Here is an 18,955-nt window from a genome sequence, read left to right as displayed (position 1 = left end):
GTTGGATCACTGGGGGCACTGGTAAGGGTAGCGAAACTGTCCCTTGACTTCTCTTCCAGAACCAGAGCAGATGGCCCTCAGTTCAGGCATCTGTAACCTCAGGGGCTTGACTGAGGGAGCTGTGGGAACGGAATCCAACCTTGACAGGGATTACGACTTCTGGGGACCCTGCAGTTCGTTGGCTCTGGTAGTCACTGGGGCAGAGACTGACGTCTTAGACCTAGGATCTGACGACTGATTGGTCCAGAGGGTCTAGTCTCAAAGGCTTCCTTAGAAGAAAAATCTGCAAACAAGTCTCCCTGTCCTTACAGGGTCTGGGAGTAAAGGTCTGGCAGATTGAACACCCAGAAAGCAACTGTCCTTCTCCCAGGCACTTGAGGCACCACACTAAGTCATCAGATGCCAGGCAGACAGCCAGACAAGAAGTGCATTTCTTGAATCCTGGCTTCCTCTGTTTCTTCAGTTCCACTGTAATCTGGAACTGTTAACTATTAGTTCACTAACTATAATAAATGGGCTAACACTAACTATTTCTAAGCAGAAAGAAACTCCAACTCCAAAGAGCAGTCACATCCATCCAACCATGGAAGAAACTGAGGTGGTGAGGGAGCTCTGCCCGCTTCATACCCTCGCCTTCAGCGTATCATGATGCTGAAGGGACACTGCTAGAAGTTCTACCATAAAGCATCACAATGTGGTCCAGTACTCATAAATGGGTATATGCAGAGCCATTCGAAGAACAGAAAATTAAGATAAAATACATAACAAATCAACAATAAGCAGTATAAAGGAATACCCTCGAACTGTACAGATGGAAATTTACAAGATAAAGTCACCATCAACCACTCAAACCCTATGGAGAATAAAACAGAAACTATCAGTTTACCCTCTCTCAAGCAAACATTGGGTAAATCAGAGGGAACATCAACCATGCCTTGAAGACAACATACTGACTCCAGCAGTCCAACAAGGGCAGTTATCTCCAGAGGTCTTTCCATCAAGTGGCCCTCCCCTCAAGTGGCCCTGAGTTCAAATCAAGGAATTTATCATTGGATGTCTCTTACTTTGCTTGATCTAGACCACGTAGGGCTTTATGTATTAAAATCAACACCACTGGAAGTAGACAGTAGCATATGCAACATAGGTGCACAGAATCAGTGTTGGATTTAAATCTTTAGATTATGGGATCTTTTTCCTTTTCAGTCTTTCTACCTTCTCTTCATTTAACTCAATGTTCTGCTAAAGCAAAAGCCCAGAGTCCTACAGTGGACAAGCATTAAAGCTGTGGAAAGGAGATCGTATGGTGTGAATCCAAGGCGATTGCTGTGCTGTAATCATAAATCATACTGTAATGATCAGTAAATTTTCAAGCAAACCGTCACTGGCCTAAGTCACATGTCATTCTGGAAGGAATGCTGTCATCTACCTATGAAGGCTTTGTTGATATATCATACTTCATACAATTTGCTGCCATCAAATTCAACTGGGGAAGCAATTCAAAAGCAGCTTTAGACTTTCAGGTTTACCACCTGAACTAACAGAGTGGCAACTCCAAATGCTTCCCTCCCCCACAAGGGCTGGTTAAAGAATAACCCAAAAGATTAGTGAAAACAGGGTGGTGTTCTCAATGCTTCAGATAATGAAGTTACTATTTAATTCAGCGCTGTGTGTTAAAGATTAAGAAAAAGTTAAACACTTATGACAGAGCTGGAGAGCAAAGTCTGGCTACAGCTGTACTAGTTTCCCCACACCTCCCTGGAAATGTGCCCCAGCATTAACCTGAAGGTACCATCCTGAAGGGATAAAAGGGTTCATTAATCCATCCTCACGTACATTCAAATCAGTGACTCTACTTAAAGAAGAAACAGGTCGATTTCGCTCTACTCCTGCTTGGGAAAGCTCTGGAGCAGCAGTACGGGTAGACATTGAGGCTATTCACCGGGGAGAAGTCATCAAAACCTGAGGCCGGGAAAGGAGTGGAAAAGTGAATGCACTCCCACGGTTTCAGAAACGTATCTGAAGAGAGCAGGTGAAATATGGACATCCTTTGCAACATCCATGAGGCTCCTCACTGGTCTTCAGACTTATCCAACCCTGCAGTTATTGCCAGCTCTCATGCTTTTATTATGAAAGTCTGTATTTAGTGTTTTTCTTAAAGCTCCAGCTTTAAGAAAAAAAGACGGAGAAAGAATTCTAAGTACTAAGGAACTAGCCCTTACAGTTACAGAGACAAGCTTGAATATGTGAACCCAAAAGCTCAAAAACCAAAAGGCAAATAAAAAACCAAAATGCATAATTTTTAAAATCTCATTATTTTTATTTCAATAGCATTTTGGGGGTGGGGGAGGGAAGAGGGCTGACTTGTAACTTTTGAATGCTTGTGCTTGGCAATACTGAGACAGCTACTACTCAATAGCTAGTCTGAAAGATGGATCCCCTTAAAAAGGCCCATTGACAGCATCCTAGTAGGAATCCCAGCAGCCAGAAGAGTGGATGTCAGAAGATTACAGATTTCTAACCTAGGCATTGCCCCTGGACATTAGAGCACCCACTACTTTCCATATCAACCTCTGGCTAACAGTCTTCTAGCTGTTAGGGGTATCTTGTACACTTTCCAACTAAGTAGTACATAAGTGGAGGTGTTTGAGAGTGTGTGTGATGGGTCTATATAGAAATTGAGACGTATGGTACTAAGAAAGAGTCAGTTTTACACAGATTATGGGGGAGAAAAGAAAGAAAAGAAGGAGAAACAAAAAGATAGGGGAGGAATAAAAGAATGTAAGGAAAGGAATGGACATAAGGGAGTGAAGGGAGAGAGACAGAAACCAAGCCAGAAAATGATGCATCCTAGTATACTATAGCAAAATAAGACAGAAAATATGGAGTGCAGCCAGGAAAGGAAAGGAGGTCCAAGGAAGGAAGAGAAAGACACGAGCTAAAAAGCATCAGGTACATTTTTCAGGCCTTGACTATTATGATGGTACTTCTTGTGACATGGATATTTATCCACCATGATCTGAACTGAAAGCACCAAGTTCCTTTTACACAGACCACAAAGTTAATACCCTCTGATAGTTGTTTTCAGTTTACATATTTAGCACCTGTACAGAAATTCGTTTCTTTCTTTTGGTAACAGATAATGTGCTTTGGAAGGGGAAATTAGTTACCAGTAATGCTGTTACATAGTCTACCATATTTCTATCATGCAACGGAAACTAGGCCTCACTTAACAGCATTATGGGTTCATCTACCAGAAGGAATAGCCATGTAAATGTAATGTGTCCTAATGTAAAAGTAATGAATCCCAAATATTTTTTAAAATAAGTAAATTTGATTAACAACGTGAAAAGTAAAAACACTAAATAATAATTATCAGTTACACTACACTATTCATTTTAACAAATCAGTCTCCCCACTAAGAGGTAGATATATTAGATGCCTTACCAAGTTATTTCCAGTTTTAGAGCAATTCCCTATAACTAAAATAAGGAATACTGGCAGAACTGGTAACTTCTCTAGAAACAAAATGATGTTGTAAAGACAGAAAAACTCCAAATTTACCAGAAAGGCAACTGGTGTTTCTACAACATGCCCCCTATTACCTATAAAAGCCTTTTTGGGCAATCACCAGTCAGCTAGGAATGCATGGATTTGTGGGACCTTTGCCATGCTTGACATAGGGGGTAACTATCTTGTATGGCATGCTTCCTTCAAAATCTACTAGCTTCGAAGGTAGACTCAGTGCAGGAGTATTAGTGCAACAAGCATGGGTAGCAGGAAGCCCAAAAAGATGTATAGATCAAGCTCTCTATTGAGAATCATCTCAATTTCTCAGCAGGTTCCCAGGTTTGAAGGCCATTTCCTTTCCCTGAGACATGGCCACAAAACCTTCCCCGATGAGGGCAGGGTACAGCAGCAATTCTGCAAAATTCTCCTCAATGAGTTTTAGCAGTATTTCTTCTCCCACAGAAGGGGAACATTTAGCCCTTAGAAATTTTTACAATGTTTCCTAAATTCTTTGTGTAAGCATTACTCTCAGTAGTGATCAAATTAAATGAATGAATCACAAAAAATCCATAACCTTTTGAGTAATATTAAAATTCAGTGACTTTTTATGATTATTATAATTCATTCCCTTATTATCTCTGTTTTGCTTTCTGAGAATGATAGAACTCTGACAATTAAAAACAAACATGGAAATAAACAGGTAAGGGCAACTCTGCCCTTGCAAATTAATGGGAGATTTACAAGTCCCTGTAAATAACAGTTTTGCTGACGTGCCATTCTCTTCTACTTGCCAGCTGACAACACTAATTAAATTCATATCTTAAATTCATGACATTGCTACCTACTAAAATCAAGGACTGAATAGAGACACTGGATTTATGCTTATTACAACCATCTATAACCCACTTAAAAACCCTTGCAAGCTCCCCTGACCACAGTGACTGGAGAGGTGTTAATAGACAACTTCACCTTGATTGGTCCCTTGAAATATGTGTTAATGACTTTTGCTTGTATTTAGCTGTAACACTCCCAGTACATTTCTCAACGGTGAAGAAGAGCTCTGTGTAAGCTGGAAAGCTTGTCTCTTTCACCAACAGAAGTCGGTCCAGTAAAAGATATTACCTCACCCACCTTGTCTCTCTAATACTGAATAAAAGCAACTCTGGGACATCTTTAATTTGTACACTTGCATTTTGATGTGTGTGTATTGTTTTTTGAAAAGCAGTATCCTATGGTTTTCATAGATTAGACTTGTATGTCCATTTGTGCCTGTTACACTTTAATCTCTTCCCCCCACTTCCTTCTGTGTGCCAACTCCCTTTTAGATATCACATTTTGCACTGAATAATCTATGTTAATATAGTGTGCTTGTGGACCTAAAAGAAGGGTTTAGCAAAACTTTGACCTTGGCGTACATTAAAAATGCTGAACATGGAGTAAACACCGTATTCAGTGGGAGGAAACTAAAATCTGTTAGTCAACCAAAGCAAAGTAACAGCTCCAAGGAGTACATCTAAAAAGTTAGAGAAAATTAATTAGCCACCTGCAGCCTAATCTTGCAATCTAACCACAGAAAAATGGAAGAGTTTGACTAAATAAATATGTTTCATCTTTTGGCATCTGGGTCTTCTGATGTTTAATTAAAAGAAAAGGATGAACCCTAGCCGCTATGTTCTGCTCTTAATGCTAGATCGCTGCTTAGATACTAAAGCAACAGGCACATTGAAAATGCCTATGACAGATACATAAATGTAAATGGGAGCTATGCAAATATATGAAATAAAATATATCCATTGTGCTCAGGTAAATGACATCCCACCCTACCACGAATTTCAAAACAATTTTTATTAAAAATACATTAACCCAAATAAAGGAAAAGAAACCCAGACTGAAACACTTCACATGGAGAAAAAACTTGTTTTTGCCTTTGGACATGAGTTACTGGAAAATATCTTGGCATTAGGCAAGTTGGTTCTTGTGCCATCATGCCATCATTATTCTGGGAAGAGGAAATATCTACCCTTAGCATTAGTGCTACAGCAAAAGTAGCAGTGGTATTAAACCCTGAGATGAGAAATCACAATATAGGTTAACAGCCATCTAGCTCAATATTTAATTGGGTAGGACAGCATATACTTTTTGACCAGATGAGTTCAGCATGCTTAGGGGTGGTACACATCCTAACTCCTCCTTTGTTTGCAATGTGTGAGAGACACCACTCTTACAGAATCGTTTGGGGGAATCTATTTATGCTACAGCATTCAATGAAATGGGGCTGTAACAATTCACTAAAACAGCTGTAGAGCCATTTTACCCCACCCACATTACACACAAATGTGTCAGAAGACAGCTGACCTTACGATGTTCTGGTAAAGTTACACCTGAATGGCCAGATCTAGGAGCACCAGAGCTCAGAGTTTAATGCCCTAGAGCAAAATAAGGAACAACAATAGACTAACACTGGGATTGACTTTTTCCCCTCAATAAAATTAGATATTTTGCAAACTTTTTCCTGTGTTACTTCCAGACAGCTTTTCAGGAAAATCACTGCCTAGAAAATTAAACCAACAATATAATTATGTTCCATATTACCTATGGAATACAAAAGCATTCAGCATTTCCTATGTATAATTGCAACCTACTTGTGATGTTCTACCCATGCATACAAAATGTATTGTTAGATTTGTCAATAGAAATATTACAGTGAAGTTGAATAATGTTGTATATAGGATAAAGCATAAAAGTTAAACAAATTTCTTAAATGCGTGTCAAAGCCCTTTTCAGTTTTAATAGTTTAATCTATTACAATGAAACATTTTAGTGAAAACTTAGCAAGTCTAAAGCTACATAGTGTGAAAAAATATCTCCAGTAAAATATGCAAATGTATGTGTTCTGTTTTTATCATAGCTGCTAATTATTAGGCAGCCTACTCTTCCAAAAATAGTAGAAGTTTAAGAATACCTTCAAGTCTCTACAATGGCCTTGAGAATACTTTCAGCACTTTCTAAGGTCTTGTCCTCACAGTGCTGGCACAGTGCACTAAAGGTGTGCGCTAACATGTGGCAGTCTAACTGCTCAGCTCTAAAAGGTACCTCATTTGCATTAACGTAGTCTGAGTTTGGGACTACATTAAAGGGAACTAGGTAGCTTTTACAGCAGTGATACTAAGACCTCAGTGGTTCAGGAGCCAAATTAGCGATCAACATTACCCAAAACAGGCACAGTAGTATGAATTCATTGTTTCTTTTACTATGGTATTCTTATTTATATATTCTTATTTAAACAGTAAATATATATTCTCACAGCAAAATGTCTAACCAAGTATTATTATTTTATCAACTTCAACTGGTTAATAACATAGTAAAAGCATCCTGATTGGTTACTGCAAAGAGCTGCAGGAGACACATTGCAGGGCCACTGCAGCTCGCAAGCCTCAGTCTGAGTATCACTGTTTTTGAGAGCAGGGTCTACACGGGGCAGTTAGAGCATTTTACAGATCACACCCTTGTGGTACATTTTGCCGCACCGTAAAGCCCTAACTTTATTCTGTGTTTACCATGCTATAAATAAAGTAAAATGGTTGTTTTTAAGATGCCTGTTATTCTAGTCTCCCTGTTTGGATTGGTAATATTTTGGCAGTAAGATTTTGTTTATTATCAGACCTACACAGTATGTTTGAACTACTAGTCTCATTCAGCAATTTATTTTAGCAGCACATCTAATTAGTAGCATAGTCTTTTAATATTAGACTTCTGGTATGGTGCTTTGAAAGTCCATATTATCTAATACAGCATTTCAACAACATTAAGAACATAAAATTCATTATTAAAAGGTCTATACATTTAAAAAGTAATATCCATATTCATGACCCAATCTAATTTGTTGAGAAAATTTAAAACATTAAAAAAATGCCTCAGATTTCTACACCAATTATTCTCACACTGCGATCCACAGAAATTCATTGTGGTGAAGAATCCATCAGTCTTCAGTAAGGATGCTGAGCCCAGCTATTACTCTTATGGCCAGTCTCTGATCACTGGTATAATGGCATATAGAAGGCTTTAGTTATGTTACTGTATAGTTATATCAGCGCAACAGAGATTGGAATCTGGCCCTTAGGCTTTCTTGAGGTTTAAATAATAAAACAAGATAAAACAAGCACCTATCTGCATCTTGTGTGACTACTTCAGTTTTTGGGGGGCACACCCAAGGCTGTCTGAGGCATAATATATAGCCACCCTCTAACACACAATTTCCTTGCTGCTTTCCCTTTGCTTAGGGGAAGAGAGACTTGTAATTTATTGCTGGTTTATTGCAGCAGCAAATCACAACCCTACCACAACAGCTAACCTGGCCAGTGTTGGGAAGATGGAGCAAGCTAAGGTTCCACCAGATCCCTGCCCTTCCCCACCCATTTGTTCTGGACATGGGGAGTGCTGAGTGCATAGGAGAGTAAGATAGATGGTTTTATTCCCCATTGTGGCTTTGCAGGGCTTTGAATATCAGTACGGAGACCTTGAACTGGATTCTATATTCTGTGGGGAGCATGATGATAACATGTTCACAATGACCCAGGTTAATAACCAGACAGGTTTTGTACCAGTTAAAGCTTTTCCAGGGTATATGGCTTCATTTCTATCTGTAATGAGTTGCAACAATCAAACCCAGAGGTCATAAATGTGTAGATCACTATGGATAAATCTGAGTCTGACAGGCTGGATCATAATCTTCTTGCCACCACAGACTGAAGTGGGTGTTTGTCTTCAGTTATGGCTATTTGCTATTGGATGCTATTTGCTAAGATCCTGTGCTTGGTGTCTGTGACAGTGGCTCTTAACCCTTCCAGACTACTGTACCCCTTTCAGGAGTCTGATTTGTTTTATGTACCCCCAAGTTTCACCTCACTTAAAAACTACTTGCTTACAAAATTGGACCTAAAAATACAAAAATGTCACAGCACACTATTCTGAAAATTTGCTTTCTCATTTTTACCATATAGTTATAAAACAAATCAATTGGAATATAAATATTGTACTTACATTTCAGTGTATAGTATATAGACCAGTATAAACAAATCAGTCTGTATGGAATTTTAGTTTGTACTGACTTCGCAAGTGGGTTTTTTGGTAGTGTGTTGTAAAACTAGGCAAATATCTAGATGAGTTGATGTACCCCCCTGGAAGACCTCTGCGTACCCCTGGTTCAGAACCACTGTCCTATGAGACCTCTTGATTGCAAATGATATTCTGTTTGAAATAAGCTAATTTCTTGTAATGGGATGTGTTGTGTTTGTAGGTAAATGGCAAAAGTCTGTATTCAGCAATCATCCAGAGCCTTCAAGAGCTTGCACATTTTTGCCTAGATAGGTCCCGCAGACAAGAGTATTAGATATGCAGAAATTTAGTATTTGTAATGAAAAGCGATAGTTAAATAGAATGCAGCTGTAGCTGCAATTCAATGCACGTAACAATTGTGTCAATGCTTAGCAAGAGGTTACAGTTAAGTCAGGACATCTAAACATTTGAATAAGACAGATTTTACTCTTAGATATACCATGCTGGGTGAGGCCCCCAATGAAATGAATCAAAGTCAGATATATATATCACAGGGCAAAATATGTCCCATTATGTTGAAACATGATACCAAACACTGTGGTATGCTTATGACATATACTTGGGAAGGGAAAACATCATTCGAAATATATTGCAATATTTCCTACTTTTCTAATATGAAAAATATACATTCACTATTAGATGAATATTTCTTTTCAATGCTTATATTTAAATAACATAGGGAATTACAATACCAGACTTGGGTTATGAGATTTCACAGTCTAATGTGCATAGATACCATGAAGCATGCCCTAACCAACCTCCCGCTATATCTTATTATTTAAAAAACCATATCTTTGCTACTTTATTTCCCATTGCACAGTCCAAAATGTATGTTCCTCAAGCAATAACCTCACACTTTCCTTCAGTTCCTTTCCTTTATTAATGGTGTATAATCAGTATTAAAGACTAATTTTGCAAAGCATGTATAGACCAGACATTGACCAGATACATAAACACATACACAATTTTGTAAAATATTTGGGAATCAGATGAAATGTTACAGTGAATTCTTTAGGTTTTCTTGCCATTAACATGAGATACAAATCTTCATTTTGCCCCCAATCCAAAACTAAGGTTGTTTTCCAAGATTTAATCCATGCTTACAAGAAAATCAGCTATTTTAAAAGTCAGAACATGTTTCCCATAGCATTCTTTCACAGATCAGATTTCAAGTTTCTCTGAAACAAATCTGAAGTACAGGTTTCTAGTGTTCCCATTTTTGCCAGGTTTATCCTACTGACATGAAATATGTTTTTTACAGGTTTTGAAATTAAAGTCCCAATATTTTTATTAGCATAAAGGTTTAGGGTGAACCTAGTTTAAAAACACTCAACAGTGAATCCATTACCTTTTAGCTCTATTTATACCAGGAAATAAAAAGGGACAGCCAACAAACTTGCAATATACCAGTTCTATATCAAAGAGAATAACTGTGTTTTTACAAATATTGGGGGGGCAAGCTATTTATGACAATTTTTCCTCATTAACAAAAAGACATTATAGATGTTCAGCACAGTGCATGTTTTTATCAAAATAAGCCCTGAGCCATACAAATCCTCATCCGCATGCTCAACTTGAAGCATGTCAATAGCCCTACTGGCCATTAAGTCAGCTAATGCACATGCTTAAAGTAAAACATGTGCATAAGGGTTTGCAGGATCCCTCTTCAGAATGCAAAAAATTAGAGTTATTTCAGATTTCCCATTCCAGGCAAAGTTTCCTTCAAACCTAAATCACATCTTAAATCCCCTTTCCTACAAACTTTCATTTAATCTTTTGTATTATAAAGAAAATTCAAACATTGGACCCAAATTCTTACTTGCTTTATAGATATGCATAAATATGACAGTAACACATACACACAAGCACACCCATTTTGTTAACTGCAGTGTAATGTAGAGAATGGTTGTCCCAAGCCTGGCACCCATAAAAACCAGTGGATAGACCACTGTGAAGGCCATCCTCAACTGGACCCACATGGGGAAGCCACAGGGCATGGGGAAAGAATCAAATAGTAGACCATATGTTTTTGCTTTTCAGTTTGCTTTTCTTTTGCACAGGTCTAGGTACACTCCCTTTCTGCTGGCTCTTCTAGCCGCTACCAGCTTCTCCCCTTTCTTATCTGTTGCCCCTCTGGCCCCCCGTCTCTTATCCTTTCCTCTTATGCAGCAGAAAGAGTGACAAGTGAATATCTTTAACTCTAAAAGAAATCTGCCAAATGCAACCACAATCTCTGAAGAGAAAAACAGACACTATCCATTTATTGTTTATAGGGTAGGACAGCTGGGGGTAGGGATCTTTCTTCACCAAAGTAAGAGCTTTGCCAGAAAAAGAAGCAGCATTCCTTTAAGCCAGGTGAAAATTCCAATACCTTCATACTTGTTGCTACTTCCTGGGGGCCATATACTGCCCAGAGTCTCCCCTCCAACCTTTTAATTGATTTAAATCCCTGTCACTGGGGATTGCATAGTGTAACTCGGATTAGAATGTGGTCCTTACACTCCAAAGACAACTCAGTTTTTATTAGGTTGGGACCTACCATAGACATCTGTTATTTTTAAAATAGCCAGACACAGAACAGAAGCAGGCTACAGCAGAGGATTTGCCTAAAAAGAGTGATGATTACATAGAGTACCTATTGCTGATATCAACAATATTTGGACATTGCAAGGACATGCTACTGAAAAACAGCAAATATCATCTTTGTTAAAAATATGGCCCATGTTTCAGTATCACAACACTGTGGGGAGCAAAACACATCAGACCTCTCGAACACGTACTAGATTAGGCAATTTTTAAAGCCTGTGTATTAAAGTTTAATTGGTAACTTTAACCTTGACTATCACTTTCAACAGAAATATCACAGTAGTGCTAGGATTTTCAGAGATTTATGATCCTGTGTTCTTGAAAAGATACTAGCACCACTGTAGTAATGTATGTCTCAAATAATTGATCTGTCTCTTACAAGTGTTGTTCTCTTGATTGCACATTGCCTTGAGAGAGAGAAGCTGTTATCTGATGGAAACACCACCAGTCAACAGTACATTTAGAAGGATACAAATAAGATAGGGATTGCCTTGCTATTATGACTTAATTTGAAAATTGCCACATTGCTTATACAGAAGAATGTGATCAATATGTAGTTTTCAGCTATGTTTTGTTAGCTCTTATTTTAAATATAGGTAATAGCAGAATCAATTTTGCAGAAGTATGAAGATTCGACACCAATATTTTCAACCAGGAGACATAAATTTAGGTACCTAAAAATAGAAGAATGATTTTCAGAGTCCTGAACTTCCACTGGCTTCCAAAAAACAATTGAGGACCAGAGTCTGCCATCAATACCAACGTTAACTGGACTTCAACAGAACTACCTGCAGAATAAGGTATTCAGAGAATCTCGGCCTTAATAACTTAGGATTCAGGAAAGCACTTAAGCATGTGCTTAAGTCCCACTGACTTCAGTGGCATTTAAACACCGGCTTAAGCCACCTTCCTGAATAAGGGACCTCAATAATTACTGACTTCAATGGGAGCTGAAAATATTCAAGTTACTTATATTTAAGTGCGTACGCAGGGACTTGAGAGCCTAACAGTAGACAGCAAAGTTTAAACATTCGAGCCTAAATGAGAGCTCACACACACACAGACAATATGCCTAATACATCAGTTTGTATAACTGAATGAGTAAATAGACAATAGCCCCACTAGGCCAATGGCTTGTTACTCTTCATGCTGCCCCTTCTAATAGCAGTACATATTAAAAGTTAAACTTATTTTTAAATGGCTTCAGTTTCCTCGAGTAGAAAGGCATACAGACTGACCTAAGTGCAGAGTGAAGCAAGTTTTGGCTAGAGGCAACAAAGCAACCGTAAACCTTCTAAAACATCTCATAATCTGACATGAGTAAGAAGGGTGTGGATTGTTTCAAGTAGTTACAACATTTAGAACCTGTGCAGCTGAACACTGGGAACGATGGCAGCCTAACCACCACACTTACTCCTCAGCAATCACACAGCTTTTACCAGGTTTTGAGATGGTGCAAGGCTGCTAGCCCATTTAGTGTTCTGCTCAAACTGTACTCAGGTATCTACATTTAGAAACGTTTAACAATAACTTAGTTTTATTCAGAATAACTATTACCATACACATAACAAATCTCCAGTAATTAAACTGTGAAAAGAAACATACAAACGACAAAAGCATAATTACTGTAAAAAAATTCAGTGTTAAACAGAAGAACTATTGAATAGTCTATACAGAAAAATAATTGGTCTCCAGAGGAGATGCTCACCCAGTTAGTACATAGTTTGTAATTAAACCCTTAATTTTCTTAAGAGCCAGTGTTCGTGATTTTATAACAACATCAAACAAACTATAGTGAAAAATACAGCCTTTACGAAGGTGTATGTAAAATTACAGACTATTTATGCCTTTTTTTGGAGAGCAGCTAAAGTCCAGTCCAGCAAAGCACGGATAAATCCCAAGACAGGTTGAAAGCACCGAGAACTTTGTAGGATCAGAAACTAAGGTTTATACAGTAGCTGCCTGTTTTTAACAGCAAAGTACACAAGGGTGGAGAAACTGCTAACCAAAAGCCCAGAAGCTTTTCAATGTGCAAACAAAGCTGAACAAGCACTACTTATAAACATGCATGTAAAAAAGCCTGGAGTTCAGTCAGTCATATGACTATATCTTTGAAAATACAGCCAAGCCATCGATGTAGACGTGCAAGACTTTAGGTTCCCAACAGAAAAATGTTCAATGTGTTCTCAACACAGCGTGCAGTGTAATGCTGATCATGATACAGCATGATGTTATAGCTTGAAGCTTTCTTTTGCCTTTTTAATTCAAAATGGTAATTAATAAAAGGTATAAAACAAACCTGAGTCCATGTGCCTGGAGTTTCTTCGAATTCCATTAGTTCGTTTCTGCATAGCAAAAATACAAGTCAAAAGCATGTATAAACCAGTTTTCATTTCTAAGTATAGTAGAACCTCAGAGTTAAAAACATCAGAGTTACAAACTGATCAGTCAACCTCATACCTCATTTGGAACCAGAAATACACAAACAGGCAGCAACAGAGGCCAAAAAAAAAGGGGGGGGGGAGCGTTCAATACAGTACTGTGTTAAATGTAACTACTAAAAAAAATAAAGGGAAAGCACATTTTTCTTCTGCATAGTACTGTTTCAAAGTTGCATTAAGTAAATGTTCAGTTGTAAACTTCTGAAAGAACCACCATAATATTTTGTTCAGAGTTACGAACAACTTCCATTCCCAAGGTGTTTGTAACTCTCAGCTAAACTAGTGTTTGTAGTCTACTAGGCAAAGCCAATTTTTAAAAAGTTCTCTTCCATCCTACAATGGGGTTAATGCAGAAATATCATGTGTTAATATTTTATTGTTGAGGTGCAAGTGACACAAAAGGTTCATGTGTTAGTCTGTCACCTCTTGACATCTGGGTTCAAACTCCACTGAGATCACATGTGAAAATGATTGTAATAACTCAGCCTATTTTATAGTGGAAAAATACACCACACAGTTTGCAATTGTCTGACTCAGGGAAGGTCCGGGACTAGAACAGCAGCAAGAATGAATGTGAATGAAGCTGCAGTTCCAATAGGATGGGACCTTTACACTGTTCTTGCTTTGTACTAAAGCTCCTTATAGTTAACAATGCCTGTCCCGTCTCTCAAATGAGCATTTAATTTTTTTTTAAAACATGACGTAATAAACTTTTATTCTATTTGTTTAAGTTTAGTTTAGGCAAACTGGAGCCATATGAAATCCCAGGTACACTATACAAACATGATGGTTTATTATTTGGCAAGTGCTGATTTGTACCAGTTGCACAGATCTCTGCATTTAAATAGGCCCTGAGGAACTCCAGTGCATAATAAGGTATATTTGTACGTTAGTCATCTCCTCCTGCTACTTGTTTTAATTAGTAGCTTGCATGAGGGCTCATGCAAATTACAATGTTTTACTCAAGCCAAGCAGAGCAAAAACAAAGGGTGCAATCAGGTTTTTTAAAAATTGAGAATGTATTGTTTATTCACATTGACACAGAGAGGAGCCATAAGCTTGGGGTGAGGGGAAAGTTGGGGGAAGTTATTGTGGTTGGTTGCAAACTGTTTCCATGGATTAACTGGAAAAAAAAAACGTGATAACTTATCAATGTACAATAAAATTACATACACTAAAGGAAAGAAGAGGGCATAAAAATACCCAAGGAAGTAAATGTTGGGAGTGTGTGAAAATGTACTGAATACTTCATCTTATGTTGTTATTATCAGCAGATCTTCACATTTTCTGCAACATAAATCCATCTTTTCTTAAAAACCTGATCTTCATTTACACTATGTCCCCTTTACACCACTCTGGCAGCATAAAGGAACCTTAAAGACATATTAAATACATTTAAGGCCCCTTCATACTACCAGAACCATGTAAAGGGGCCATGGCACAAATGAGAATAAGGCTCCAATTTTACATTCTACATAAAATCAAGGTACAGAAACCTCATCAGGAGAAGGAATTTTTTCTTACAAAAATCTCAAGAATCAAGTTGGAGGAAGAGGCATGGAAAGAGGAGGAATAAAACACAATTAGGATAAATATTATCTCATCCAGTCACATATGTTCCTCATTGGTAGTTTTACTCACTTCTGGCAACCTTGTCCATAACATACCATAAGCAATCTGTTTATAGCGTCTTCAATACTGTATGCCATGTGTAATGATCAACAGACTTTTAAGCAAACAAACCAAGCTGTAGTTTTGGTATTTAAGAATGTTCATGTTTCACAGTTTAGAGAGAGATTAAAAATGTAAAAACAAACAAACAGCACATGGCAGAAGGTAAGGTAGCAAACTGCTGGTGGTGAGGATTCTATTAAAATGAGCACATGCAACAGACATTTTAAAGTGAGTTTATAGCACTGGCAACTGAGGTCTTCTACATAATCATAAAACACGTCTAAACACATGCCAACCACTCCTCCCTCCTCCCCTCAGAGTTCTGTCAATGTTTTTTTTATCCTTATAATGTGTGATCCCCTCAAGGAAAACCGAGTAGTTCTATACCCATTAAATCCTGCCCACTCCCATAAACCTATCAAATAGGGCAAACTAATGTCAACTATAAGAATTATTTTATGATATGGACACCTGCCCAATAGGGGCTGAGCTGAACTGAACTCAACATCTCATCACACATAGGCCACTGAACAGTTATCAAAAGGTAATAGTTCATGGTCCATAATGACCTGTGCCAGATCTCAACATTTAATGGGGGTCACACAGGTGAGATTCCATATCTATTTAACAGTCACCACAACCATCCAGGGCCCATAACATTATACTTTAATTATCCAAAGCACTAGGTTTTCTAAGCTATAAGTGACAGAAATGTATATCCTCCATTAAATTCTCCACAAGTCAAGGGGGTAAAAAACCCTGTTACCTGCCCAGTATAGAGGGCTTATATTTTCAGTCCTAGATTTCCTTTTACAATTCATTTAGCCACTAGATCAAACAACATTAACATTACTAAAGATGACAGACCTGTATATAACACTTCTGTGCACGTAAGTGGTGTAAAACAAAACCAGTTGTCAGTAGGGTTCTATTAATTCCTCCAATAGGTTTTAAGGAAATTTAAACAGGTCTATTAACATAAGAACTTCCAAATAGCAATTAGACAGCAGAAACTAGCTAAAAATGTGCACTATCCTAGGAGCAGGCTGAGAATACAGTCTTAGTTATGTAACATTTATTAGCAGGCAGCATTAATCTGCCATTATATTATTATAACAGTAATACTTTTCTTTTGATTTGCATTGCCAACCTGAGTCACAGCAGGACAGCATGCAAGTAGAGACAATCACAAACCTGAATAGGTAAAATTATCATCCTACAAATTTATATGGTGCTCATAACCATAATGCCAGTTTACAGAATGAATTTACATTCACTGATCTAAAATGGATGCTGGAAACGCAACATAGTGTCCTGGGTTTAAAATATAGTCTGTATTTTGACAAAGTTAGTGGGAAGTAGGACTTTTACTTCTTTCTGTACCATAATGGAAAGACATCAGCAATATGCAGTGAGATACCTCACTGTTACTTGCAGTATTCTTAGAGCTTTGTCATGACATATCACGCGTACCGACTAACTTCTCTGGACATTAGTAGTTCATTTTGCTGTCCTGTCTGGATTAAACAAATTCCATGGTTGCTGAGTGACACTAAGAAAGACTACGGTTATGTAAAAAGTCAGCATTCCACTGCAAATTTTGCAGCTTACTGTAGGCTGAAGAATTGCAGATTTATTAGTCCGTAGTAATATAGTATTATTGCAGAATTTGCTGAAATTTACCTGAGGATAGTTTTATCTCTGTTGCCAAATTTGGCCTAGAACAGTTGGAGACCTGTGATCACTGATATTCTGAGTTAAATTAACATTGTTTTACTTTCCCCCTATAATTTAAGAAAACCTACATTCTTCCCACTATCCTAAACACTGAAAAATCTCAATGAAAATTAAGTTAATCCCCTGCAATTTAATATAGATATAGCTAATTGTTAGTGCATGTACATGGAGTCACTTCTACTGCTAGAGTTTGCATAACTCTAAATAAATGTAAGTTAGCTGCAGAAAAAATACATTATCTGTAGCACTGGCACAGCCGTACGAAGTAAATGAACAATTTGTAAGCCATCAACAAAATAAATATTGCATAAAAATTGAAAATAAATCCTTACCTCATGTTTCAGGATTCCATGTTCTGAAACAAAAGTAAAAACGGGCATTATCAGTGCCTGTCAATTTGCTCTTTTATATATATATATATATCTCTGTACTGTGCTGCCTGAGAACACACTACTGCTTTGTTTTGCTAACTGATACCTGTAATATGGTCCGACAGCCCTGGAGCTGAGCTAATTATTGTTTTGCAAACTGAGTTCTTAGAGCTGATTGGCTCTTGTCAGGTAACACTGAACCAACGCTATAAATGGCCTGTTTCTAAGTTCTGCTGAACTTTCCAACAGTTGTACGCCAAACAATCAAATAATTTAAATCTTTAGAAATGGTTATACTGAGTTTCAAAACACTATGTAACCGCATACACTTTGGGAAATTCTATAGTTAAGATTCCTATTGCAACTGTAATTTAACCTTCCTCTAATCCCTTTGCATCTATATAATATTCTATATTGCTGTATAATCAGTTCAATGTTTTGCCTACTGGTTGTGGTGGGAACCTTAGCTTTGATGTTTCCTGAGATTCATGTACTTAAATTCTCAAGTAGCACTGCACTAACATACTGTAGGTTTTTTTGCAATGAGTTTCCTTGTTTTCTTTTAATGAAATAGGAAAAGCAGAATGAGAAAAGGATAAAGAAAGGTACTCTTGTGGGTTATCAGAATGGCTGCATCAGTGTATTAAAGCTGTGTGCATACAGAGCACCACATATTTCTATGAACCCAGCAAGGGTCTGGGGAACGGGGTGGATTTTGGAGTGTGTGATCTGATCAACATACTTTCTAATAAACACATCACTGCACCTGGATTTTATTTTACTGCCTTATCACACAGCTGTGTTTATTTCTATGTGGCATTCTCCAGGCCCACTCCTGATATCTGGAAAGGAAAATTATGTACTGCACATGTCCAGTGTGTAGTTTACAACCACAGAAAATTTCCAAATTTTTTCAAACTTGGGTGTGAAAATCAGGGTCCAGAGCCCCAAAGAATAAGCAATTGAATCAACTGATTGTATACAATGTTATTGTACTATAAAAGTATACTGAGTAAGATGTCATAAAAAATGGTGATATGTTGGTCGCAGATATTACTGCATGATGTATGTATGGGTTGTGTATAAAGAATTATGTATGTGTCCTGGCAATGTGTTCTTAAAATGTATTTTAGAAACAGTGCATAAACCGAGCCTGCCCTAGACACACAAATGTGGATTTATCTGTCCGGCTGGCTTGATTACAGGCAGAGGATTATGAAAGTACATTTACATATAGGGTAAACAAAACAATCAAGCTAACTAGCAACAGAGGGGGAACAGAGTCAACAACCTACGAAGCCTTTTGGCTTTTGAGGCAAAGACACTGGACTTTGGGAAACAGAAGGGGAACAAAAAGACGTTCTAGTTGTCCCTCAGTTAGGGCAAAACATGCATTTCTTACCAAGGACAATATACTGAATGAGCCAAATATGAAGCTCTAAAACTAAACATTTTGATTTGCTAAAGCTAAAAAATGCATCCAAAATGGTTCTTACTATATGGAACAAACCTCTTGGTTACTAA

The 18,955-nt window shown here is 37.7% G+C and overlaps 1 protein-coding gene across 5 annotated transcripts in view; it reads right to left on the bottom strand.

Moving 5' to 3' along the window:
• VAV3 (vav guanine nucleotide exchange factor 3) overlaps positions 1-18,955 on the bottom strand; it is a 258,623-nt gene that overhangs the window by 55,182 nt on the left and 184,486 nt on the right. For all 5 annotated transcript variants that reach the window (XM_077824181.1, XM_077824182.1, XM_077824185.1 and 2 more), the window contains 2 exons: positions 17,393-17,415; positions 13,508-13,553 (listed from right to left, as the gene is read on the bottom strand). In XM_077824181.1, coding sequence (XP_077680307.1) covers positions 13,508-13,553; positions 17,393-17,415 — 69 coding nt within the window. The remainder of the gene's footprint in view (positions 1-13,507; positions 13,554-17,392; positions 17,416-18,955) is intronic.

The sequence above is a fragment of the Eretmochelys imbricata genome, chromosome 8, assembly GCF_965152235.1.
Source record: "Eretmochelys imbricata isolate rEreImb1 chromosome 8, rEreImb1.hap1, whole genome shotgun sequence".
NCBI classification, from domain to species: domain Eukaryota; kingdom Metazoa; phylum Chordata; order Testudines; family Cheloniidae; genus Eretmochelys; species Eretmochelys imbricata.
This window is presented reverse-complemented; position numbering and strand designations above follow the sequence as displayed.